General features: G+C 65.7%; 2 protein-coding genes across 3 annotated transcripts; both read left to right on the top strand.

Annotated features, from left to right (window-relative positions):
* The first annotated feature begins 298 nt into the window (after positions 1-298).
* On the top strand, positions 299-9,825 carry SLC12A9 (solute carrier family 12 member 9). Its single transcript, XM_068406409.1, has 13 exons — positions 299-494; positions 2,920-3,054; positions 3,227-3,364; positions 3,592-3,891; positions 4,133-4,240; positions 4,343-4,454; positions 4,565-4,722; positions 4,987-5,069; positions 5,415-5,539; positions 6,908-7,100; positions 7,261-7,435; positions 8,287-8,433; positions 8,900-9,825. The coding sequence occupies exons 1-13, from the start codon at positions 299-301 to the stop codon at positions 9,733-9,735; spliced, it is 2,706 nt and encodes a 901-aa protein (XP_068262510.1). The 3' UTR covers positions 9,736-9,825.
* Positions 9,826-17,344: 7,519 nt separating this feature from the next.
* On the top strand, positions 17,345-25,536 carry ECEL1 (endothelin converting enzyme like 1). 2 transcript variants are annotated; one of them, XM_068405878.1, is made up of 17 exons: positions 17,345-18,088; positions 19,943-20,011; positions 20,171-20,281; positions 20,877-20,969; positions 21,221-21,345; positions 21,767-21,989; positions 22,142-22,240; positions 22,338-22,412; positions 22,901-23,004; positions 23,228-23,286; positions 23,441-23,492; positions 23,622-23,689; positions 23,819-23,943; positions 24,213-24,278; positions 24,503-24,598; positions 25,113-25,189; positions 25,437-25,536. In XM_068405878.1, exons 1-17 carry the CDS (start codon positions 17,345-17,347, stop codon positions 25,534-25,536), a joined length of 2,286 nt encoding a protein of 761 aa, XP_068261979.1. The 2 variants fall into 2 exon arrangements, with proteins under 2 accessions (XP_068261979.1, XP_068261981.1); XM_068405880.1 differs by having other exon boundaries at positions 22,901-22,998.
* Positions 25,537-26,055: the final 519 nt, after the last annotated feature.

Genomic DNA, 26,055 nt, shown 5'->3' on the forward strand with positions numbered 1-26,055 from the left:
GCCGTATGGGGCATGGGCGGGGGGCTGTGGGAGGGGCCAACAAAGGGGCGGGGCTAGTCGGCGAGCGGGGGCGGGCCCATGTGGTTGGGCGGACTCGGGGGCGGGGCCTATCCGGCGGGGCGGGTCCGGGGGCGTGGCCTACCCGGCGGGTCATGGGCGAGGTCAGGCGGGCGGGGCGGGGCTGTGGGCGGGGCCCGGCGGGTCGGGCCCGGGTCGGCGGGCGGGGCCGGCGGGGGCCGGGGCCGGGGCCGGGAGCGGGAGCGTTTCGGGGCTGGCGGGGCAGGGGCCGTGCCGGGCCATGGCGAGCTCGGAGCGGAGCGCGCTGCTCACGTACCGCTTGTGCGGCGGCTCGGGCGAGGAGGAGCGGGGCCGGGAGCATGCCCGCGGCCGGGCCGCCGCCGCCGCCGCCGCCCCCCGCAAGCTGCCCACCTTTCTGGGCGTCGTGGTGCCCACGCTGCTCTCCATGTTCAGCGTCGTCCTCTTCCTGCGCCTCGGTGAGTGCCGCCGCCCCCGGGGCGCCCCCGCTCCCCCCCCTCCCGGCCGCGGCGCGGGCCCCCCCCGACTCACCAGTCCTGCCTGGTACCCCCAGTCCGGGCCCTGTGTCCTCCCGAGGCCTCCCCGCGTCCGGAGCCCCCGTGCTCACCCCGAGCCCCCCAGTCTGGGTCCCCAGTGTCCTCCCTTTGCCCTCCCGGTGCTCCCCCCAACCTCCCAGTCTGACGTCCCAGTGCTCCCACCGAGCTCCCCCAGTCTGGGTCCCCGGTGTCCTCCCAGTGCCCACTCCGGAGCCTCCATCTGAGAAGTCTCAGTGCTCCCTTCCAGTGCTCGTCCCAGTGTCCCCAGCCTGGGACCCCAGTGCTCTCCCAGTGCACTCTCCGAAGCCCGCCAGCTGGGGGTCCCAGTGCCCTCTCTGTGCCCTCTCAGTTCTCCCCCAGGCTGGGGTCCCAGTGCTGTGTGTCCCCTCCTGACCCCTCCAGTCTGTGGCCCCAGGGCTCCTGCTGTACCTGCAGGATGGGAACCCAGTTGGGGAGCTCAGTACCCCCGGTAAGGGACCCCAGTCTGAAGCCCTAGTGTCCCTGGGGCAGGACCCCTGTGCCTTCCCAGCACCTTCCCTAAATGGGATTCTAGTGCCCTTGTGTTCCCCCATCCCCCAGTACTGGGACCCTACTGCTCCCCAGGCATCCCCCAGTGCCAGGCTCCAGCACCCCAGTACAGCACCCCAGTTCTCTCCCAGATCCCACATGATGTCCCAAGGGCAGAACCCTGGTGTCCCCCATCAGGCACCCAGCTGCCCCCCCTGCCCCCTGCACTGTTCAGAGAGTACAGATTGTGTCTCAGTCTGCTCCCAATTTGGCTTATGCGACTGCTTCTGGGCAACCTGGGAGAACTAGGGGGGAGGCTGGGCATGGACCGGGGTAGCTGGCAGCCCTTTGGGGGGTCTGGGTGGGGGGGCAGATGCCCCAGGCTGGCCCGGGGCAGGCAGAGGCCCAGGTCAGGCAGCGTCAGCCTGGGTCTGGGAACAGGGAAGGCTTTTCCTCTTTCACTTTCCTCCCACGAAAAGCCCAGGGCGGGAGTTGGCTGCATGCCTGGGGGGGCCGGCATGCCCCGGGGGGGGCCATGAGCCCCTTCCCCTGCCCAAGGGACCCCTTGAGCTGTGGGCTGGGGGCACAGCTCTCCCCTGCCATCACTCACCCCCTTCCCACTCCCCTGCTTGGGGTCCCTGCACAGGCTCTGACCCCCCGAAACCCCTACCCCACAGCGGGCACCGGGGTCCCTCGCCAGCCCCGGCCCCCCCGCCCAGGGGTGCGTTACCCCGGGGGGCCGCGGGGCTGGAGGGGAAGTGCGGGGTGGAGGGGGAGGGAGCTGCCGGGAAGAGGAACCGTCCCACTGTGGGGAGGCCGTGGCTCCCCCCGGCTGCCCCCCTCTTCCCCCATGCCTCAAACACCCTGCAGATCTCCAGGGCGAGCAGCCCCTCCTGCTTACCCCCACACAGCTTTTGGGGCACCTCTTTATTTCCTCAATCCCCCCCTCGCCCCTGCTTTTGGTACTTGGGCACCCTCTGGCCTTGCAGGGATCTCAGGGGGTGCCCCCAAAACCCAGCCTGTCTCCCCGGAGGCTCCTTGTGGGTGCCCGTGCCCTGGCCGTGCCCCGGCTCCCCCCTCGCTGCCCCGTGGGCATCGCTGCGGCCTGGCTTGCGGCTGAGATAGGGCATCTCCCGGCAGCCGCAGGCAGCCCCTTCTTGCCCGCGGTGCTGCCGGCCAGGCACCTCCCGTCACCCCGGGCAGGGCCACGGGGGGCTCTGGGTGCCCTGTCCCCGGTGCGGGACACACACACACACACCAGGGAGCCGTGCCCCGGCTGGTGGGGATGCCCCCGGGGCCGCTTCTGCTTCCTGTTTTGCAGCGGGTAAGCGGGGCGGCAACGTGAACCCTGTGGGGAGCCCGACAGCTCCTGGTGCCCGAGCTGGGGTGCAAGGCAGCCCCTGCTCGCCGAGGGGGACAGCAGGGCACGGGGGGCCTGGCACTCCCCGCAGTGCCCCGGGGTGGGGTGGGCAGCAGGGCCCCTGCCCCGTTTGTGTGGTTTTTGGGTGTGCCCCTCCGAGCTGCCTGTGCCCGGGGTGTGCCCGGGCCCGATCCTGGCACAGCAGGGCATGGGGATGCCCCAAGGTGGGGGGCACCAGCCGGGCTGGCCCTGGGTGCTGCTGTGGGTGGGAGGCTGCAGCACCCTGGGGTGAGGACGTCCGCACCCTGTCAGGGAAGGGGGTGGCCGGGCTGGGGGGGAGCTGTGGGCAGGGGGATGGGAGCAGCCCGTGTGCCTCAGTGGGGACAAGGTCTGGGGGGTTGGCTGTGCCAGGGGACCCTGTCTGGGGGGTGGTCTGTGCCCAGCTAACGGGCACACCGGCCTCTCCCCCGTCCTCGGCAGGGTTCGTGGTGGGCCATGCCGGGTTGTACCAAGCCCTGGCCATGTTCGCGGTGGCATACTTCATCATCGGCATGACGGTGCTGTCTGTGTGTGCCATCGCCACCAACGGGGCACTGGACGCTGGAGGAGCCTACTGTATCCTTTGCTGTGGGTGCTGCCGGGGCAGGGCACGTGGGCTAAAATCAGGTGACTGCCCAGCAGCTTCAGGGCGTCACGCTGGGGCTGGGACCCCCTTGGCCTGGGAGGGAGGGGTGGGGGCACCCGATGGTCGTTTGGGCTGCTGGCATCTTCCCTTGACTCGAGCAAGATATGATCAGCCGTGCCCTGGGCCCGGAGTTCGGGGGCAGCATCGGGATCATGTTTTTCCTGGCCAACGTGTGTGGCAGTGCCCTCTATGTGCTGGGGCTGGTGGAGGCGGTGGTGGACAGCTTTGGGATCCCGCCTGGTGAGTACCCCCGTGCGTGGTGGCAGGGGACAGCAGGTGTCCCCTCCCTGAGCAGCCCTAGTACCCTGCTAGTTGGGCCAAGCACTGTGCCCGGCAGAGCCAGTGTGGCTCACCCAGCCCTGTGGCTGGTGAGTTGGTGCCCATCATACCTGGCACGATGCTGGTGGCTCTCAGCTCCCAGTGGTGCCCGCTCCGAACCCTGCTGATCCTGGCTTGTCTCTGCCTAGGGCAAAAAGTGGGCACAGGCGTCCATGTCCTGCCCCAGAGCTACTGGTATGAGCTGCTCTACGGCACCGTGCTGCTGGCCCTCTGCCTCCTCGTGTGCCTCGTGGGTGCCTCCATCTATGCCAAGGCCACCTTCCTCATCTTCCTCATTGTTGCGGGCGTCCTGGGCACCATCCTCGTCAGCTTCTTCGCCACACGGCCCATTGGGGTGCCCATCCGCCTGCCCCACTTCAACGGCTCCGAGACTGAGAATGGCTCCTTCACTGGCTTCTCGCTCGCCACCCTGCGAGACAACCTGGGCGGTGAGAAGCGGCTCCCCCCACCCTGCCCACCGTACCCACCGTGGCACCCACACCCCGAGGAGGGATGACACTGCCACCTCCACATTGGCAGGGGCTTACCGGAGGGTGGGGGGAGCTTGTGGGCATAAAACAGGTGCCATGGGGTGGCCTTTCCCCTGGTTTGTGTACGGGGACATCGAGGAGAGGGTATATGGTGGGGCTGTGCCATCCCAGACAGCCCGTCACAGCCTGTGCCCCGCAGGTGGGTACGGGGTGGACTACACCACGGGGCAGATGATGAGCTTCAGCTCCGTCTTTGCGGTGATGTTCAACGGCTGCACCGGCATCATGGCAGGCTCCAACATGTCAGGTACGGGCAGGGGTTGCTGGGCTGGGTGGCACCGGTGAGGCTGGAGGAGAGCAGGGGGGTGCTGTGCCTGTGGGCACTAATGCTGCCTGCTCTTGCCCGCAGGGGACCTGAAGCGCCCGAGCTACTCCATCCCGCGGGGCACCATCTCCGCCGTGCTCTTCACCTACCTCGTCTACAACCTGCTGGCTTTCCTCATGTGTGCCACCTGCAACAGGTACGGCCACCCATCCCCTCGCCAGGGCAATCAGTGCCACAGTGCGCCCTGTGCCAGGGCATGCTGGCGTGAGCCGAGGCAGGTGTCAGTGTGTCTGTGTCCCTCTCCAGGACCCTCCTGCAGAAAGACTACGGCTTCTTGCGTGACATCAGTATCTTCCCACCCCTGGTCACCGTGGGCATCTACGCTGCCACCCTCTCCGCGGCCATGAGCAACCTCATCGGGGCATCCCGTATCCTCTACGCTCTGGCCCGGGATGATCTCTTCGGTGAGTGCCCGGAGCATGCTGGCACCCGCCAGAGCCCACCCAGTGGGTTGTCCCTGCTGGGGACCAGCCCTGGCATCAGGGAACCCCCTTCCTGGTGCGGTGGTGATGCTTTGTGGGTTGGCGTTTGCCCATTTGGGTCACCTGCGTGCCCTGGTGTTTGCCCCCACCACATCACCCAGGGTGGGGACAGGACTTCTGGCTGGTGGCCGAGCCTGTTGGTGCCCACTGGGGTGCCCCAGCCCAACCTCCCCTCTCTGCCCACAGGCCGGGCGCTGGCGCTGGCCAAGAAGACATCTGCCAGTGGGAACCCAGTGATGGCAGTGATCCTCTCCTGGCTTGTGGTGCAGGTGAGTTTGCTGGCGATGCTCCTTTCCTGACATCACCAAGTGAAGGTGGGTTGGCACCTGGGCTGGGCGTCGTGGAGCCTGGCATGTTCCTCTGCCCCTGGGGATCCTCCCCAAGCCCCTTGCCCCGAGTGTCCTGCTGCAGCTGTGCCCTTTCCTCCCTGAGCCCATAAATGAAGGATAAATCACAGCAAGTGGCAGGGATTCCTGCCCATGTGGCACTGCCCATACCCCTTCCCGGCACACCGTTGTGGCATGCCCCACGCTTGGCAGGGATGGCTTGGGAACATGCAAGGGGTGCCATTCCAGGGGGTGCATTCACCCTGTGCCCCCCTGTGCTCTCTGCAGCTGGTGCTCTTCTCTGGGAAGCTCAACACCATCGCAGGGGTCGTGACCACCTTCTTCCTCCTGGTTTATGCCACCGTCAACCTGGCCTGCCTGGCACTGGAGTGGGCATCGGCCCCCAACTTCAGGTACCCGCTGGCACAGGGGAGGGAGGCGGGAGGCTGTGCCGAGGTGCTGGGCAGGCACCCATCCATCCATCCATCCGTCTGTCTGCAGTTCCCCTGCCATCCCTGTGCTTGCTGCCTCTCCATGGGGCACAGATGCTGAGCACCCCTCTTCTGGGCATTAGTGGGGGCAGAGACACCTCCATCCCTGAGGAGGGAGAAGGGGACAGGTCCCAGCATGGCACTGGCTTGGCACAGTCCCCACCCCCTGGCACCGCTTTGCTGAGCGGGTGCAGATAAATCCAGTGCCACTGGGTACCACCCGCCCCCTCCCCTTAGGCTTTCCAGAGGTAATTTATAGCCTGTGCCCGCCCGGCATCCCCCGGGCAGCCTGCCAAGCCGTGATGGACCCACTTTCCATTAGCGCTAATTAAACTAACGGAGAAGGGGGGGAGGGAGGGGGATCCTGGGTGAGGGGAGGAGAAAAGATCTTCCAGGAAGGACGAGTGTGTGTAGCAGGCAGCCCCAGCCCGGGGTGTGGGGTGTGAGGTACCCTGGTGTGGGGCTGGCCTGGCAGGTCTGCCCAAATCTGGGGGGAGGGGGGGTGGCATAGCAGGGTGGCTGGGGGGAGCCTGAGTTCCCTCCTGGGTGATGCCCGCTGCCCTCGGTGCAGGGTGCTGTGACTCTGAAGCAGGAAGAGTCCCCCAGGTGGGACAGAGGTGGTGCCCAAGCAGGGTTGGGTGGCACTGCCCAGGGGTCCCCCAGCATGCTCCATTCCCAAGGGAGAGCTGGTGTCTGTGCCAGGCTGGGGCTTGCCCCCCCCACCCCAAGCTGCTCCCTTGGCTGGGCATAGATGGGGCAGGATCGGTGCCTGGGGGGAGGCTGCTGGGGTGGGTGGCAATGGTCCCCTTGCCCACCCCACATCTGGTGCCCCCCCTCCCCACACTGAGGTCTCCATCCAGCGCAGTGGAAAAGGATTTTAATTACCTTTCAGGAAAAACAACAATTAGAGAAAATAACAGCTTCTCGCCTCCCCGCCTCTGCCTCCCTGTGCCAGGCTGAGCAGGCACCACGGCTGCTGGCGCTGCCAGGCGCTGCTCGACATTACCTGGCCTCCTGGGTGTGCCAGGGCAGTGCCAGCCCCATAACCATCACTATCCCTGTTTGCCAGGGGCTGGCAGCAAGGGGCTGCCTGGTGCCCTGGGAAGTACCATCTCCCCTCTGTGCCCTCTGCCACAGGCATCTGGGGTGCCCGACATGCCCTGGGCCGGCACAGTGGGGTTCACTGGGGGTTGCTGGTGTGGCACCTTGGCACAGCCCCCCTTGCCGTGCCAGCCCGGTAGCCAGCATGGGAACCATGCGGTAGCGGGTGTCCCCTTCTCCCTGCTCCAGACCCACCTTCCGGTACTTCACCTGGCACACATGCCTGCTGGGCATCGCGGGCTGCTGCATCATGATGTTCCTCATCAGCCCCGTGTCAGCTTCGGTGAGCCTGGGCTTCCTCCTCCTCCTCCTCCTTGCCCTCCACTACCTCTCGCCCAGCAGCACCTGGGGCTACATCAGCCAGGCCCTCATCTTCCACCAGGTGAGCCCTGTCCCCTCATGGGGTGGAGAGCTGGTGTCCCCAAGCTGGTGTCCACATGGCAGCTCCATCCTGGGCAGTGTTGTCCTTGGGGCAGGCATCCCCATGGGGTGGTTCGTAGAAAGCAGGAGCGTTCCTCACCTGCTGCCATCCCTTCTTCCAGGTGCGGAAGTACCTGCTGATGCTGGACGTGCGGAAGGACCACGTCAAGTTCTGGCGCCCGCAGATGCTGCTGATGGTGCAGAACCCGCGGGGCAGCGCCCGCCTCATTGACTTTGTCAACGACCTCAAGAAGAGTGGCCTCTACGTCCTGGGCCATGTCGAGCTGCAGGACTTGGGTGAGGGTCTGCACTGTCCCCTGTGCTGGTGGCCTCTGCCACTCGCTGTGGTGCCGGGGGTCTCCCGGAGTGCATGGGGTGACGCTGCTGCCCAGCTCCTGCCTGGGCGGGGTGGCACAGCGGGGGAATGTCAGCATTTTGGGCACATGGGTGGCACCTTGGGCTTGGCTTGATGTGGAGGAATGTAGGTGGCTTGTGCCTGTCCCATGCCTCCTGTGCACACATGCTTGCACACGTGTGCCGCAAGCTTGCGCATGCGTGTGCTCAAGTATTCATCCCTACATGTGCATGTGGGGTTCCTGCGCGTGTCGGTGACGGTGTGCACGCATGGCATGTGCCACCCAGGCTCCACTGGGCCCCTGCGCAGCACGGTCGTATTGCACAGGGCAATGCCTGCGCACACCCAGCTCACACATGGGCACGTACTCAGCATGGCCTTGCACACGCGTGTGCCTGTGTCCATCCTCACCTCATGCCTGCCACTGTGCGTCCATGTGCTTCAGGCGTGTCTGCACCCTGGCGCATGTTGGTTTGCACACACGTGCTCCCTGGCACACGCCGTGGCTGTCCCCATACAATGCGCGGGCTCTGCTCCCCTCGCACTGTTGCCATGGTGACTAATGGCCTGCAGTTGGGGAGGGAGGATGGGGCTGCCTGGGTATTTTTTATATATTTATGTACAATTTCATATCTCTGGCTGGAAGCACTTGCTTCCACTCTCCCCGTCTCATGAGTTCTGGGGTGGGCACAGGTGTTAGCACTGGTTTTGGTGGGGGGTGCTACAGGGACACCAGGGTGAGCCCCAGTATGGGGTACACAACCCCCTGATGCTGTTCTCACTCCCCACCCAGACGCACTGCCCTCGGACCCGCTGCAGCCCCAGCAGGACTCGTGGCTGAGCTTGGTGGACAAGCTGAATGTCAAGGCCTTCGTCAGCCTCACCCTTGCGCCCTCGGTGCGGCACGGTGTCCGGCAGCTCCTCTTCACCTCTGGCCTTGGTGAGTGGTGCCTGGGCTGGGCATGGGTGAGGGTCCACCCCGCTGCCCCTGTGGGGTGAGGAGTGCCAAGGGGTTTGGAGGCCCCTGGATGGGCCATGCTAAGGCCAAGTGAGGGCTTGGAGGCATCTGGGTTGAATAGTGCTGAAGCCAAGTTGGGACTTGGAGGCATCGATGTCGGCAATGTTGAGGGGCTTGAAGACACTTGGATGGGCAGTGCCAAGGGGGTTGGAAGCACCTAGTATGGGCAGTGCCAAAGCCAAGTTGGAGCTTGGAGAGGTGTTGGGTAGGTAATGCCAAAGCCAAGTGGGGTCTTGGAGGCATCTGGGTGCATGATGCTGAGAGATTTGGCATCACCCGGGTGAGCAATGGCAAAGCCAAACTGGGGCTTGTTGGCACCTGCTGTGCCAGGAGGGCTGGTGGAGCCCTCCAGCTCTCCTCAGCGAGGCTGGCACGGTCTCTCTGGCAGGCGGGATGCGCCCCAACACCCTGGTGCTGGGCTTCTACGATGACACGGCACCGCAGGACGGTCTAGCCCAGCACCCCGCCTTCACCATCGCCCGCGAGGAGGTTCCCCTGGGCTTCCCCCCTCTGCGGGCGCCTGATGCCCCCAAGCTGCTGTCGCCCCGGGAGTACGTGGGTATCGTGGCTGACGCCCTGAAGATGCTTCGCAACGTCCTGCTGGCCCGGCAGCTGGAGAGCCTGGACAAGGCCTGGGAGCTGCGGCGGGCCGCCAGCCCCCCGCCCGCCATCCACGTCTGGCCCGTCAACCTGCTGCGCCCCGACAGCGCCCGCTACGCCGACACCTGCAGCCTCTTCCTGCTGCAGATGGCCTGCGTCCTTAACATGGCGCGGGCCTGGCGCCGCGCCCGCCTGCGCCTCTTCCTCTGCGTGGAGGCGGGCGCCATGCCCCACGCCCAGGAGGAGAAGCTGCGCCAGCTCCTCAAGGACTTGCGCATCCAGGCCCAGATCCAGCTGGTGCCCTGGGACGCCGTCACCCGCCTGCACTGGCAAAGTCCCCGGGGACCCCCGGGAGGGCCAGCGGTGGAAGAGGAAGAGGAGGAAGGGGCTGTGAACTTCCCGGCCAACACCACCCAAGTGTCGGATGAGTACGTGTGTGCCGCCAACAAACTGGTCCTGGAGCAGAGCCCCGCGCCCGCCGTGCGCTTCCTCTATCTGCCGCGGCCACCGGCCGACACCAGCCTCTACGTGCTCTACCTGCACCAGCTGGAGCTGCTCACCCGCGGGCTGGGCCCCACCGTGCTGGTGCACGGGGTGAGTGCTGTCACCAGCACCCAGCTCTAGGTCACCCCTTGGGTCCACCTCGGCTCCCTGCACCCGCCTTTGCCCAGTGCCTTTAGCAGCCTGAGCCTGGGGATGGCCCCAGCCCCGGTTTCCCCACCCTGGTGGGCAGGGAGGGGTTGGGTGCAGGGGGGTGGGTTGTTTTTTGGGGGGTGTCTCCTGCAGAGGATTAAAGCTGCCCTGGCAGGGTCCAGGCACAGCCCTGGGGCCGGCCAGGCAGCACAGGGCATTCACGGTGCCTTTTCTTTGGGGTGGCGGTGGAGGATAGCGGGGTGCCAGGGGGTGTCAAGCACTGGGTGCCCCAGTTGGTTGCTGGGGAGCCCCTTGGTCGTATCCTGCACCCCCTGTCCCTGTGCTTCCCCCCTCCTGCAGCCCCCAGCTTCTCCTCCACCGGTTCCTCCGGGCACCCAGCCAGCAGCGGGGATTGATTAAAGGCAGCCTCGACCTTGGTGCCCCGGCTCCCCGCCATCCTCCCTGCCTTTCATTAGGGAAAATTAAATGGGAAGGTGTGGGGGAGGGGAGCCCACACGCCTGTGGTCCCTGCGTGAAGCTGGATGCAGGGGGAGCAGCCAGGTTCTGGCCCAAATACCTGCGGCGTATGGCACCCCAGATCTTCCTCGACACCCCAAGTGCTGCTTTAATCTGTAGGGGCCCCCCCCGCCATGGGCTCTGAGCCCCTGGTCCTTCCAGGGAGGGGGAAAATTATATTGGGGGGGGGGGGGTGGCCTCTCCTGGACACCTTGGTCCCCTGGCCTTGCCCTGGGACCTGTCTCAAGGGGCGTTGCCACCTTCCCATACACATCATGACCTGCATGGGGGAGCTGGCATTGCCCTCCCCCCCCTTATTGATTAGAGGAGGGCAGGAAATTGCCTGGGCGCTGGGTGATAAATCCATCGGGTGCCTGGCAGGCGGGCAGCGCGCCCGGACCCGGCCTGATGGATCACTTCCTATTAGCCCCGGCACGGGGAGGGAGGGCTGCTCCGGGCCAGGCTGGGCTCCGGTGGAGGGGACAAGCGTGGCACTGCCGGCTGCTCCCGCTCTCGCCAAGCCTGGCACTGCCAGCTGGCAGCTCTGGGAAAAACCCAGACAGCCGGGTGCAGCTGGAGGGGGGGAGAAATGGTGGGAGCCCCCTTGCTCCCCACATTTTGCAGGGGGTTGTGCCCGAATTTGCCCCCAAATCCCCGTCCCAGTGGGTGGGCAGGGGGCTGGGGTTGGCTTTGCTCCCCGCTGCGGGAGGTGGGTGCCCCGGAGTGGGCACCGCAGGGTTTATTTACAAACAGGCGGGAGCTGGCACAGGGCAGCCGGGCACCGGCGGGACCCGGCGGCCTATAATGTTAATTATCACCGCGTAATTAAAAGCCCATAAAAAGCCTCACACTTCATTAAATTAAAGCTTCCCCGCACAGCGCCGCCGGGCTCTGGCAAAGTTAACCTTGGCCGTGCCAGGCACTGGCTCCACCAAAGCTGGGAGCGTACAGCCCCCCACAGCGTTGTAGTGGGGTGCAGCACTGCACACGCGTGGGCACCCCCAACACCATCGTGCCTGGGCACACCCGGCTGCACGCACAGTGTCACACACGCAGAGATGCTGTCCCAGCTGGAGACGCCCACGTGGCATTGCCCCGACGCGTGTGCCCACGCCACCCCTGCAGCCCCGCTGGGGCGCGGGAGGGGGCTGACACAGGCACACATGTGCGTCCCCAGAAGTGCCCATGCAGCGAAGGCAGCGTCGCACGCCAGCACAGCAGCCGTGGTGCGCACACTGCCAACACGGTGCACACCTACACAAACACCGTTTCTTCCTCCCTCGTGACACACGTGCACACAGATGCACACCCTGCATCTTCTCCAAGCTCCCACCCGTCGCTGCCAGTGCGTGAAGAGGTGATGAGTTGGGGGGAGAGCACCCATCTGTGCCTGCACACTCTGTGCCTCAGTTTCCCCAAGGGCTGTGCAAGGCGGGGTGCATGGTGGGCCCCCAAACCCTCCTGAGAACTGGGTGCCCTGGGTCAGGAATTGCTGTGCTGAAGCCTGGGGGGACATAAAGTCGGGACACGCCCCCCCCCCGGAGCACACAAGGAGGGGAGGGTATGCACTGGTGCAGGGGATGTGTATGCGTTAAGGGGAGGATACGCATGGAGTATGAGTCTCTCTGTGTGTGTGTGTGTGTGTGTGTGTGTGTGCGGCAGGGGGGAGCTGTGTTGGGTGGTGTGTACGTGCACAAGGGTGGTGTGTTTGTATGCACAAGGGGTGTCTATATGTGCACATGCATTGGGGTGTATATACACCCCTGTACGTGGTATGCTGGTGTGCGCAGAGGGCTCGACGTGGGGGGGTGTGAGCCAGGGGAGCACACACCTGTGCACGCGGGGTGTGCAAAGCAGCACACGCGTGTGCCCAGCACCCCGGGTACCACCGAGGAGCGGGGCCGTGGGCAGGGACTGGCCGGGGGGCTGCGGGGAGCAGGATCTGGCGAGTGCCCGTGCCCCGGCCCGCGGGGGTGGGCAGCCAACGGGGCCTCGGCTATTTCTTGGAAATTTCGCAGCATTCATTTCAGTGCAAATAAAAGCTGTCATTGCCGGAGAAATGATACTGATCGGGGTCTGAAAAGACAGCAAATTACCCGCCTGAAAATGCACCGCTGGAAAAAAAATGCATATTAAACACACAAAAAGGCACTTTGCCATCAGCCGCGCTTCCCCCGCCGCTCCAGAATAACCACACTTTACATAATTCTCCCTCTCCACCTCCGAATTAATTTCGCAGACAGAGGCAGAGGCAACCCGCTGACAATAGCGGAGGGGAGACGCGGTGGCGGGGAGGGGGAGCGGGGCTGGGGGTGCTGGGGAGGCGCCTGGCTCTGGGCTGGGGCGCGGCGGGTAATAGGGTGCTTATGGTTGGGGTTGAGGGGGACTGAGGGGTTTGGGTCCATGGGTGAGGGTTGTGGATGCTGGGTGGCTGTGGGTGCTAGCTGTGGGGTGGAGTGCTCCTGTCCTTCCCCTCTCCTTGGGTGCAGGGGATGAGGTGTCTTGGGGTGGGGTTTGTGGGGTGATGCCCACCCCAGCAGGCACATCTTGGGCCAAGTGTTCCCTACAAGGGACAAACCCTCACCTCCTGTCACCAGGGTGAGCCCACCCTGTGCCCGCCCCAGAGCCTGGCACCCTCCCTGGAGGCAGGCAGGCCCTGGTGGGGTGCACATACCCACCGTGGCGGGGACCCCCCCTGCACCCCCCCCCGCCCCACTCTTCCACCAGCTGTGCCAGGCAGGTGGGTGCACCCAAGGGACATAGTGAGGCCGTGCTGCCCACCCAGCTTGACACCCCCAAACTAGCACCCCTCTATCCCAGGAACCAGCCCCACCATGCTCAGCACCCTGGCACTGCCAAGGGGGAGCAGTGGGTGTGTGGGGGGGAGTCCGGCAGTGATGGCGGGGGATTCAGCCTGCAGGGTGCTCAGCACCGAGGGGCTGGCGGAGGGGAGGGCGGGCGGCAGAGGCTGGCACCGCGCTGCTTTGCATTTTCAACGACAGACCCATGCCGGGTGCTCGGGAGAGTGGAAAAATCTTATTTGTCACCTGCTGGCGGTGTACGGGGGCTCCCACGCTGCAGCTAATCTTGGGGAAAATGAGGATGCCGGTGGGGTGGCCCACGGGATGGGCAGGGTGGAGCAGGCCTGACGAGGTGGGTGCCGCCCCGGGCCCTGCTCGGGGTTGGAGCCGTGGGCTGCAGGACCCCGGGGTCACACCACCCTGGTCATGCCTGGGTGTGTTAGCAGTGGGGCAGGGATCCTGCCAGCTGCGGCTGCGTGGGCTGGGCAGTGCTTGTGGGCATCCTGGAGCAAATGGCCTGTGCCCCCCGCCCTGTCTGCAACAACCCCTTTTTCCTCCAGCCTGGCTTCAGGAACTTGTCCCGCAGTGCTAGCTCCACAGGTTGGCACTGCCCGCACAGCCCTCGGGGCACTCAGCAGAGAGTTTTGGGGGGATACAGCCCTCAGAAGCGAGTGCGGGCACTGCCTGACCCCCAGTATCTACACGCAGGTGCCTGTCCCACACCTGCCGTAGCCTGGCTTCTTGAGATGCCAGCTCCTGCGGGACACCGCAGCGCTCTGCGGCCGGCTCAGATTTATCCATTATTTTATATCCACACGCCTTTAATTTTTACAGCCCTGTTGGAGCAATACCCAGGACTATTAATAACACCAGCCGCGCCACCCCCCCCACGTGCATCCATCATGCTCCCGCCAAGGTGCCAAGTGGGTCTCGAGGCCAGGTAAGCGCAGGCACGGGGAGGCTGGTGCGTGGCACCCAGCCCCATGCCCCCACCCTCCAGCCAGCCCCCAGGTGAGCAGCAGGGTTGGGTACCCCGTGCCCACCCACGAAGCAGCCTGGGCCTGGGTGCCCTTGTGCCCCTCTGGGGTTGGTGGTGCCTGGCTGGTTGGGGTGCCCAAGCCAGGGTTATCTCTCGGGTGGGATTCACGGAGTCCCTCTGCCCTGTGCCCCAGGAACCCGAGTGTGTGTGTGAGTGTGCGTGAGCGTGCCAGGGTACCTGTGCATGTAACGGGAGCTGGATGGCAACGCATGTTTTAGTGTGTGTGTCTTGGGGGTGGAGGCACAGCATGTGTGTCTGTACTGGTGCGTGTCGGTGTGCATGGGTGTGCATGTGATGTCCATGTGTGCCACTATGTGTGTATGGGCTGTTGCATATCTCGGTGCTGTGGTAGGCACCTTGCCCAGGCTGTGCCTAGCACCCTGGCACCTCAGCACAAGAGAGCGCAGCCTCAGCCACCCCAGGTAGTGAGGGCTGTGCCTGGGGCCAGCCCTCGGTGCCCACAGGACAAGACAGTGCGTCCCACACCAGCTGAGCCATCCGTCCCATGCCAAACAGGGTCCGCATGCCACATGCAGCACAGCACCCAGTATGTGCTGCCTGGGACTCCTACCCCAGCACCCAGGAAGACGAAGGGCCCTCTCCGAGCACCCAGGTCTGTGCAGGCATGGCGGGCGAGGGTGGCAGGGGACACCCAAGTGTGGCAGGCAGGACAGACACGCAGGGCTGGGGTACGGGGCTGCTGCAGGGGGCTGCCGCGGGCGGTGGGAGTTGCTGGGCTATAAATCTCCTTGCTGGGCCCCCCCGTGGCAGAGCGTCTCACGATATTTATGTTGGGGATTTATCTGCAATGCAGTTTAATATTCCCGGACCTTCGTGTGTGTGCGTGTGTGTTTGAGTGCCTGGCCCCTTCCACGTGCCATCCCGTGCTGTCCCCGTGCCCACCCTCTCACCCGGAGCCTCCCGGGCTCCGTCTCCTGCCCACCCACAGTCCTTCCCCCTTGCACCCACCCTGGCAGGACGGGACAGGCCCCCCAAGGTGCCCGGGCACGGCGGGGGCTGCCGAGCCACCAAGATGCGCCTGGCACAGGCTGCCGGCCGTGCCCACCCGCGCCCCTCCTGGGTGCCGGGCTGCCGGGGGGGTGGCAGCAGGGTCCCCCGACGGGGGGGTGCCAGGCAGAGTGGCACTGCCAGCCCTGTGCCAGCCCCCCAAGGCGGGGGGCCCGGGAACCCCCCTGCCCTGCCTCCCCGCCGGCGGGGATGAGGTAAGGCTGGCGAGTGGCAAGGGGCTGCTCTATTTGCATAATAATCTCGTTAATGGAGCCTGGCCTGCGGGAGAGCCGGGCTGGAGACGCCACCCCCTCCCCGCCCCGCTGCCTCTCTCCGGCCCCGCCGCTCCGCCAGCCGCGGCGCGGGGCGCGGAGCGGAGCGCGGGGCGCGCAGCCGGACGGGCAGCGCCGGCCCGGCCGCCAGCAGCCGCGGGCAGCCTGGTGAGAGCCCCCGAGCCGGCCGGTGAGCACCCCCGAGCACCCCCGAGCATCCCGGACAGAATCCCGGACAGCACCACCGAGCATCCCGGACAGCATCCCCGAGCATCCCGGACAGCGTCACCTGAGCATCCCGGGAGCATCCCCCGTGTGTCTCGGTGAGCAAGCGGTGAGAGACCCCCGAGCGCCCGCGGACATCCCGGGGAACAGCCCCCGAGCACCTGGGTGAGCAGCCCGGTGAGCACCCCGCGAGCATCCCGGCGTGCCCTCCCCGTGCCTGCCGGCGAGCGCCCCGCGAGCATCCCCCGAATATCCCGGGCGTCATCCCGGGGAGCACTCCCCGAGCATCGCTCGAGCAGCCCTCGAGCATCCCCGGCATCATCCCGGCGAGCAGCTCCCGAGCACCTCCCGACCATCCCGGCAAGCACCTCCTGAGCGTCCTGGGCAGCATCCTCCGAGCATCCCGGGCAGCATCCCCCGTGAATCCTAGGCAGCGTACCCCCGAGCATCCCCGAGCATCCTGGGCAGCATCGCCGGCACCCCCCGCCCTCCCCCCGCGCCCCACCGCGTGGCACCGTGCCCGCCGCCGACCCCGCAAACTTTCCGGCGGCGGCGGCAGCTCCCCGGCACGGGTACCGCCGGGCTGCGGCGCCGGGGCACAACTTTGCCCAAGTTGTGGAGGGAGCGGGGGCCGCGGGGTTTGGGGGAGCCCCGCCGCGGGGATACCGGCCACCTCCCAAGCGGCTCTTTGTCCTCAGCCTGTCCTCCCCCACCTGCAAATCCGGGTGCCATTCTGCACCGAACAAGGATTGGGGGCCCCTTTTGAAGCCCCCCCCCCCAACTCATCTATGCCCCCACCCTCCTGTCCCCATGGGCAGACTCCCCTCTTCCCCAGCATGGCAATCCTGCCAGACACCCCTGCCCATCGGGCACCAGCCAGCAGAAAGGGGTTGGGTGGATGGTGGCGGGGGGGGGGAAATGCTGTGAGATGTCCATGGGGTCCAGGGCTCCCCCCAGACATGATGCACCACAATTTGACACAACGCAATGCAACACGGCGCTCCACAACCCAGCCCCACACAAGGCAACGCCACGGCGCACCGCAATGCAACCCAACGCAGGGCCGCATGACCCGACCCAGCTCTCAACACCTCAACCCAATTACTTCCCCCATAAATCTCCCCAAAGCCCCTCAAATCTCCCCAAAGCCCCTCTTCCCCACACTGCTCACCCCTCTCCCTACCCCACCCAGAGGGACTGGCAGCCCTGTGCCCCTCCTAGGCTGGGAAGTGCTCTCACGGTGTGGTGTGAGGATGGGCTTGCTGGACCACTCTGGTCCCCACCTGGAGTGAGTGCTCTCACTGGGTGTGCTTGGTGGGTGCGGGCTGTGTGGGATGGAGCTGTGCCAGGGGCTGAAACCCACCTGGGACTGTGCAGGCAGGACCCTGCCCCGTCACCAGAGGGGCTGGCAGAGGAGACAGCCATGGGGTAGAGCTGCCACTGAGCTCCTGGCACTGGGGCCAGTCCCAGTGCCAGCAGCAGGGCACACATGCAGGGATGGCGATGCAGGCAGTGATGACGGAAAGAAGCAAACATCCCCCTCCTTGCTCCTCCCAAAACCCCCCTCAACCACCTCCTCTGCCTTTTCCAGGCGCTTCCTGACTCACCCGGGCACCCTCTCCCACCTCCCCGCAGCAGGCACGGCTCCAGCATGAACCGTGGGGTGCCAGAGCCTACCCCTCACCTGCCGTGAGCACCCCCCACACCCGTGCTGCCCACGGAGAGCCCCGTCGCTGGCTATGGAGAAGACTTACTCATTGACGGCCCACTACGATGAGTTTCAGGAGGTGAAGTACGTGAGCAAGTACCATGGTGGCACCCTGCCCAACAGCTTCGCCCTCCAGCTGGGCACCGGGGCCAAGAAACGCCGCAGGGGGCTGCCACGCTGGACCCGCCGGGAGGTCTGCCTGCTCTCCGGGCTGGTGTTCGCTGCGGGGCTCTGCGTCATCCTGACGTGCATGTTGGTCCTCAAGTACCTGGCGGCCGAAGGGGACAGCTACTGCCTGGAAGGGTGCCAGGAGAAGAAGGCGTTCCTGCGGGCGTCCCGCTTCCTCAGCGCCAACATGGATGCCACCATTGACCCCTGCCAGGACTTCTACTCCTTCGCCTGCGGCGGCTGGCTCCGGCGACACGGCATCCCTGAGGACAAGCTGGTGTACGGCACCATTGGGGCCATCGCCGAGCAGAACGAGGCCAAGCTGCGGGCGCTGCTCAGCCGCCCTGTGCGGCGCCGAGCCCCCACCTCGGCTGAGAGGAAGGTCAAGGAGTTTTTCCGCTCGTGCCTGGACCGGGCTGAGATCGACCGGCTGGGCCCGCGGCCCATGCTGGAGGTCATCGGGGAGTGCGGCGGCTGGGATGCCCCCCCGGGCCGCGGGGACCTCAACGAGCTGCTCTACAAGACGCAGGGGGTCTACAGCGCCGCGGTGCTCTTCTCCCTCACCGTCAGCCTGGACGAGAGGAACACGTCCCGCTACGTCATCCGGGTGAGGGCACCCTGCCCCTGGTGCTGCTGACCGCCCACCCCAGCCACCTGTCTGTGCTGGTGACACTGTCCTCGTCGCACCCAGTGTGTGGGTTTGGCTGCAGCAGGTGGCCAGGCTGGGGACAGACCCTCTCTTTGGGGATGCAGATGTCTCCCCATTGGTGGGACCCCAGTGTCAGGCTGTCCCGGGGTGAGGGTGGCACCTCCAGGGTGGGGAGGGGGGATGTACAGAGCAAGGTGGTACTGGGGACAGCCCAGTGGGGCGCCAGGGTCTTCAGAGTGCCAGTGCCAAGCCCCTCACCTTGGCATCCTGGCTGCCCTCTGCACACAGGGACCAATCCCTAGGAGGTGACAATGGGATGCCCACCAGCCCCACAGCACTGGGCCAGGGCACCAGGGCATTTTACCATGGCGTTGTCATCCTTCCCCACCCCTGCCAGCCTGTGTCCCTCTCCCTGTGGTGCCACTGGGGCATGGGTGGGCTTTGTCTGGGTGGCCAAGCCTTGAGCACCCTTGGTGGGTGTGGGAGTGCGGTGGTGGGCACAGCAATGGCATGGAGGGGATGCCATGGGGGGCACGGTGATGGGTGTGGGGTGTGGGCACAGAGGGGACATGGGGTGTGGGCAGAGCAGGGACATGGTGGGCGTGGAGGAGTGAGCATGGTGGTGGCATGGTGGGGACAAGGTGTTGGGGACGGTGGGGGAACAGTGGTGGGGATGAGCCTCCCTGTGAGCTGGTGGGGCTGGGCGGGGGGGGTGGTGTGTGGGGCATTGTGAGTGTGAGTGTGAGTGAGTGCGGGGCCGGGCTGCGCAGGGCCGCGCTGTCGGGCCGCGCGTGTGTACACTAGAGGGAGCGTGTGTCACGGGGAAGGGGGCTGGGGGGACAGGGGACAGGGGTGTGACAGCCGGGGCTGGGTGTCCGGGCTTGGCAGGGGGTGTGTGTGATTGCGGGGGGGGGGGGGGTGAGAGCGGGGTGCGTGGGTGTGAGTGTGCCAGGGGGGTGTGAGGAGGCTGGCGGGGGGGGTCTCTGTGTGTGAGGGCTGTGCGTGTGGCAGTGCCTTTGTGGGGAACCAAAACGGGCGGGGGGTGTGTGATGGGGGATGGAGAAAGGCTGGGGGTGCCTGTGGTGTGCGGGGCAGCGGCTGTACATATGGGGGGGGTGCTGGTGGGGTGGGACACGGGGAGGGGGAGCCAGAGAGAAAAGGGGGGGGGGGGGGCAGGAGGGGTGTGTGTGTGTGTGTGTGCATGGAGGGGTGTAAACTAGATGGTGCGTGTGGGGGGGGTTGAGCATGCACAGGTGTGTGTCATGAGGGGCGAGTTCGTTACACATACGTGTGTGCATGTGCATGTGTCTATACACACGTGTGCAAGCGTGGGCAGGTGTGTGCACGTGTTAGAGCCTGTGCTGGTGGCTACAGGACTGCAGGGTGTGCGTGTGTGTGTGTGATGGGTGGGGGGGGTCCCTGCAGTGTGCTCATCTTTGCGGCTCCCCATGGGGCAGGCTGCAGCACAGGAGCAGGGACAGCCATGGGGCAGGGATGGGGCAGAGTGTGGTGCCAGCACAGGGCAGGTTATGGGGCAGTCTGTGTGCCCAGCACAAACCAGGCTGCAGAGCGGGGGCCTGCCCGCTGCCCGGCGCTCCCAGCCCATTGCACGCTGCCCACTGCAGCTCCAGCACCCTCTAGCAGGAGGGAAACTGAGGCACGGGACCTGCCCATGCTCAGGGCTGACCCACCACGCTGACACCCCATGGCTCCACAGGCACCCTCCAATACGGGGCAAGGTGAGGGGTGCCTTGCCAAGCACAGGCCCCCCCCTCCCTCTGCTCACCCACTACCCCCATCTGTCCTCCCCAGATCGACCAGGATGGGCTGACTCTGCCCGAACGGACCCTTTACCTGGGGCAGGATGAGGAGAGCGAGAAGGTGAGGGAGGGAGGTCACACCGATGCCATGGGGACACCAGGAGAGGGACCAGCACCCACCATGGGGTGGCAGAGGGCACCCCACTGCCAGCAGTGCCAGGGGCTGGGGTGCCCACAGGGCAGTGTGGGGTGGCACTCAGTGTCCCTTCCCTCGGCACAGATCCTGGCTGCGTACCGGGTGTTCATGGAGCGGCTGCTCACGCTCCTGGGGGCCGAGCACGTGGAGCAGAAGGCCCAGGAGATCCTGCAGCTGGAGCAGCACCTCGCCAATGTGAGGGGGGTGCCCGCCTTGGGCTTTGGGGTGCCCCTGCCCAGCCCTCGGGTGCCCCAGTCACAGATCCCTACGGATCTCCATCCCTGGTCCTAAGGGATGCCATCCCAATCCCCTTGGGAACCTCCACTCCCAGCCCTTGGGGACCTTTATGTCTGGCCTTTGGGGATCCCAGCCCCTTGAGGACCCTGTGGCAGGTCCTCAGGGACCCCAGCCCCAACATCTTGAGAACTCCCTGTCCCAGCCCTCAGGACAACCACTCCAGCCCTTGGGGATTCCCATGTCCAGTCCTTGTGACCCTACTCCAGGCCCTTGAGGACTCCATGCCCAGCTCTTGGGCATCCTAGTCTGGGACCTGGGGGATGCCCGTGCCCAGCCCTTGGGTACCCCAACTTCTTGGAGACCCCATGACCAGTCCTCAGCACCCCACTGACAGAAGAGGGTTCCTGGGGCAGGGAGCTGGGAGGGATGTGGGTCAGTAGCCCCTCTTGCCCTGGAGCTGTGCCCCATCCCTGTGCCCCATCCCTGTGCCCTGTCCCTGTGCCACCCCCAAGGCGGGCAGTGGGGTGGTGATGTCTGTGCCCACCCCATGCAGATCACGGTGTCCGAGTACGATGACGTGCGGAAGGACATCAGCAGCATGTACCACAAAGTGACCCTGGGTGAGCTGCAGCGCATCACCCCCACGGTGAGTACCCCCAGTGCTCAGCCTGCCACCCCACATCCCCCATCTGCCCCGTGCCCCACACTTATCACTGTCCCCCTGCTCCATACCCTTACTGCTCCCCCAGATAAGTCCACTTGAGGGTGATGAATCCACCCTGCACTTTTCTGGGTGGGAAGGGGTGGTGGGAGGCTAGAAAGCCTGGAGGGGGTTCCCTCCAGGATGGCATGGAGTGAGGGGTCCCTGTGCCCCCCTGATGGTGCTCACCCTGGCAGCTCAAGTGGAAGCGCTTGCTGGACCGCATCTTCCACGACAACTTCTCAGAGGAGGAGGAGGTGGTGCTGCTGGCCACCGACTACATGCACAAGGTGTCCGACCTCATCCGCGTGACGCCCAGCAGGTGAGGGGGGCTGGCACCCCCTGTGCCCCCACACCTTCCCCAGCCCGGCAGGAGGCTGTCAGTGGGGGTGGGCACAGGGCAGCTGTGGCTGGTCCCTTCCTCATCACCCCCATGCTGGGGAGGCCAGGCTGGACATGGGGACCCTGGGAAAGCTCCTGGGAGAAGGCACTGTCATGAGCCCCTGGTTGTGCCTGGCCACCCACCGAGCCCCCCCCCATTCTAGAGGTCACCAGACTCATCACACAGCGGGGAGGGACAGGGTGCCAGCTTGTTCTTGTGCCCCCACAGGACATGGCCATCCCCGAGGCCTGCCTGGTCCCCAGGCTGCGATGTCCCCACCCTGGCGCATGCTCCCCATCCTCCCCATGTGCCTGGGGACATGCCCAGTGTGGGGGGGCCTGATCTTGCCCCCCGTCACCAGGATCCTTCACAACTACATGCTGTGGCGCATTGTGGTGGTGCTGAGCGAGCACCTCTCCACCCCCTTCCGCGACGCCATCCATGAGCTCTCCAAGGAGATGGAGGGCAATGAGAAGCAGCTTGAGCTGGGCAAGATTTGCCTGAGCCAGGCCAACAAGCACTTCGGCATGGCCCTGGGTGCCCTCTTCGTCGAGGAGCACTTCTCCTCCGCCAGCAAGGCCAAGGTAGGTGATGCTGCCTGTGGGCACAAAGCCACCGAGTCCCTCCTGTCACCTTGCCAAGGTGTCTACCACCACCCAGCAGCCCACCGAGGGCTGTCTGGTGGGGTGATGGGTGGCGAGGGTGTCATGCCAGCACCTGGGCTGACCCACTGTAGGTGCAGCAGCTGGTGGAGGACATAAAATACATCCTGGACCAGCGCCTGGATGAGCTGGACTGGATGGATGAAGAGACACGGAGAGCAGCCAGGGCCAAGGTAACAATACCCCAGCATGGACCCCTGCCCTTGCCCCCACCACGGCCTGGGGACAAGTGGAATGGGGGCCTGACCCCACCGCTCGCTTTGCCTGCAGCTCCGGTACATGATGGTGATGATCGGGTACCCTGATTTCCTGCTGAAGCCAGAGGCCATTGACAAGGAGTATGAGGCAAGGGGTGGCCCAGGGCCATGCAGGGACACGGGCATGTGGAGAGGGGAGATGGTCCCCACATCTGCCTCAGGGTCTGCGGAGATTGGGATGGGGAGATGCCACCACAAAACATGCCACCTCCTGGTAGCTCGCTGTGCCCACCACTCACACGGCTGCAGCCACGTGGGCAGTGCCACGCTGTCCCTGGGCTCTGGGTCGATGTCCCCTTCCCCATGTCACACCCCCCAGAGCTCAGCCTCATCCTCAGCAAGGGCTGGGGGTACCAGCATGGCCCAAGGACCCCACGGAGGTTATAGAGATGCAGCTGCCCACATAGGCAGACAGCAGGGGACATGAGGACACACTTGTGCCATATCCAACCCACAGCCACAACCCCACACCCTCTGTCCCCAAGGCTCACGGGGGTGGGAGGACACCTCCTCCCCACACTCTTGGGGTTGGCATTTGGAGCTGGTGTCCCCCCTGATGTGTGTGTGCCCCCCCAGTTCGAGGTGGATGAGAAGACTTACTTCAAGAACATCCTCAACAGCATCGCCTTCGGCATCAGGCTCTCGGTGAAGAAGATCCGGCAGGAGGTGGACAAGTCCGCGTGGGTATCCCCTTGCCCTGGCAGGGCAGGGGGGACATGGCGGGGCACAGCACAGCCCCACCAATGCTCCCTGTCTCCATGCCTGGTTGCACCCCACAGGGTGTAGGCAGGAGGGCATGGGGCGAGCCAGGACTGCCCCCCTGTCCCCCAGCTGGGCATGGGGGTGGCATTTCCTTGCCCCCCCGGTGCCCCCACAGCCTGGCACCGCTGTCTCTCCTTGCAGGTGGCTGCTGCCTCCCCAGGCGCTGAACGCCTACTACCTGCCCAACAAGAACCAGATGGGTGAGGCGTTGCCCGGCCCCCGGGCTCAGCCCCCCGGGGCAGGGGGTGTGGGGTGGGGGGCACAACGCAGGGTCCTCTGGTGCTGGGTGATGCTGTGGGTGGGTACAGGGCAGGGTGTGCCCCCCTTAACTGCGATGATCTCCTGTCCCCCCAGTGTTCCCCGCTGGCATCCTGCAGCCCACCCTCTACGACCCTGAGTACCCTCAGTGAGTGTGGGGCTGGGGCATGGGGTGGGGGTCCCAGGGCAGGGTATGGGGGTGCCAGGCCCTGAGGTCACCACCGTCCCTGCCAGCGCCGTGCCCTCCACTCTCTCACTTCTGCCCCCCCCACAACAGGTCTCTGAACTATGGTGGGATCGGCACCATCATCGGGCACGAGCTGACCCATGGCTACGATGACTGGGGTGAGTGACACGATGACTGGCTGCCCCCCACCCACCCACCTACCTCCCAGTGGGCGGGGGGCAGCCAGGCAGGACGTCTGGGTCCCTGGGTGTGAGTGGTGGTGGTGGTGGTGGTGGTTGCCTTGGCAGGGGGACAGTACGACCGGCACGGGAACCTGGTGCACTGGTGGACGGAGCGGTCGTACAGCAAGTTCCTGAAGAAGGCACAGTGTATAGTCAACCTCTACGACAACTTCACTGTCTACAACCAGCGGGTGAGAGCCCCCTCACCCGCCGGCACTGCCTGGGCACACGCTGCCCCGTGGCGGGGGTCCCCGCTGCTCCGTGGCTGGGGCTGGGTGCCTGCAGGAGAGCATGGCTCTGCCCTGACCTGCCCCGAGACCAGACAACTCATCACTCCTCAGCTGGGAAATTCCTCAGGGCACTGGGTGGGGGAAACTGAGGCACAGCCTCAGTGCCCGGGGGGGATGCCTGGCTGGGGGGACCCTGGCTGCTCACCCCATCATCTCTCCTCTCTCGGCAGGTGAATGGCAAACACACGCTGGGGGAGAACATCGCTGACATGGGGGGGCTAAAACTCGCCTACTACGTAAGTGTCCCCCCACCCTGGGGTGTCACAGCCCTGTCAGGACCATGGGGCAACTGCTGATGCCATCCCCACCGGGTGGGCAGGACATCCCCCATCCTCACCTTGTTCCCTGCATCAAGGAGTGGGCATGATCCTGCTTGCTGGGGGGTTCGGTGGGGAAGGGGGGGTTTGGGGTAGGTTTGAGGGGCGCCCAGGCCATGCTGAGGACACCCCTTCTTCTCCAGGCCTACCAGAAGTGGGTGCGGGAGCATGGCCCTGAGCACCCCCTGCACCACCTGAAATACACACACGACCAGCTCTTCTTCATCGCCTTTGCCCAGGTGAGCCTCTGTGTAGGGCCAGTGGCCCTGAGGGATGGGGCGAGAGCCCTGGGGGAGCCGGTGCCCATGGCCAGGAGCCAGGCTCAGCTCCATCAGCAGGTCCTGGGCACAGGGTACAGGCTCAGCCCTGCAAGGAGCACCCCGCACAGCCCCACTGCTCCTGGGCCCTCTACGATAACAAACATGTCCCCCCACCCCAGCATCACTTCCAGAGACCCCAGAGCAACAAATGTACATGACCCCAAACTTCTAGGAGACCCTACAGCCAGGCAGCTCACAGTGCCAGGAGACCCTACAATAACAAACATGCCCCTGCGCTCTCTCAACCCATCTATACCACACACACAGGCTCCCGGGAGACCCTACAATAACAAGCACAACCAGGGCATTGCTGCCCTAGTCGCCCAGCAGCCCTGTTGTGCCCCGGTGGGTGCCAGGAGCCCATGGCCCCCAGTGGGTGCTGAGTCCTGGGGTGCCCCATCTGGCTCACCCTCGGGGTCCTTTCTCCCCGCAGAACTGGTGCATCAAGCGGCGATCCCAATCCATCTACCTGCAGGTGCTGACGGACAAGCACGCCCCGGAGCACTACAGGTACTGGCCAGCCCGAAATGGGGGGGCACGGCGGGTGCCAGCCTTCCCCACGGCTGGTGGTGCTGTGCAAAGTGGGGTGGGCACCCTTTGGGGTGCTGGCACAGCTGACTCTGGGTGCGCAGCCCTGGGGCAGGGGATGGGGTGCTGCTGGTCTGAGCGGGTGCCCCAAGTGGGGTGCATGGCAGAGGCGGGGGGGCAGGGGGGGGCAGGGGTTGCCCAGCTCTGAGTTGCCCCCCTCTCCTGGCAGGGTCCTGGGCAGCGTCTCGCAGTTTGAGGAGTTCGGACGGGTTTTCCACTGCCCCAAGAACTCACCCATGAACCCGGTGCACAAGTGCTCGGTGTGGTGAGGCCGATCCCCCCTGGCAGGCTGGCACCCCCCGTCCCCACCCCTGCCCGTGTGCCACCCTATGCCCACTCCCCACCTCCGCCTGTCTCCCCCTCCTGCTCTCCAGGCAAAGGGGGCACCCCTGGGTGACACAGGGGGTCACCCCCCAAAGACAGGCACCCGCCGGAGGGGCGGAGGCAGCGGGGAGACACTTGGGGTGACCGTGAGCTCCTTCCCAGAGGCAACTGCCTCCCGCCCATCCCCTTTCTACCCCCAGCTCTGCAAACTGGAGGGGGCCCTGAGTCCCCATGGAAGAACTAGGCAATGCAGGGTACCCCCCCCAAGCACCCGTGTGACCCCTCCTCTGTCCACCCACCCCAAACCCTTCACCCAGCCCTACCACATCCAGCCCAGCGCCAGATGGGGCAGGGAGAGTGAACCAGAGATGCCATGGGGCTGCCCCGTGCCAAAAGCCCCCCCTGCCCGGTGCCATCCCTGGCACCCCCTGTGCCAGCCTCGTCCTGTCCCCACATCAGCCCTA

Source organism: Nyctibius grandis, chromosome 8 (assembly GCF_013368605.1).
Source record: "Nyctibius grandis isolate bNycGra1 chromosome 8, bNycGra1.pri, whole genome shotgun sequence".
NCBI classification, from domain to species: Eukaryota; Metazoa; Chordata; class Aves; order Nyctibiiformes; family Nyctibiidae; genus Nyctibius; species Nyctibius grandis.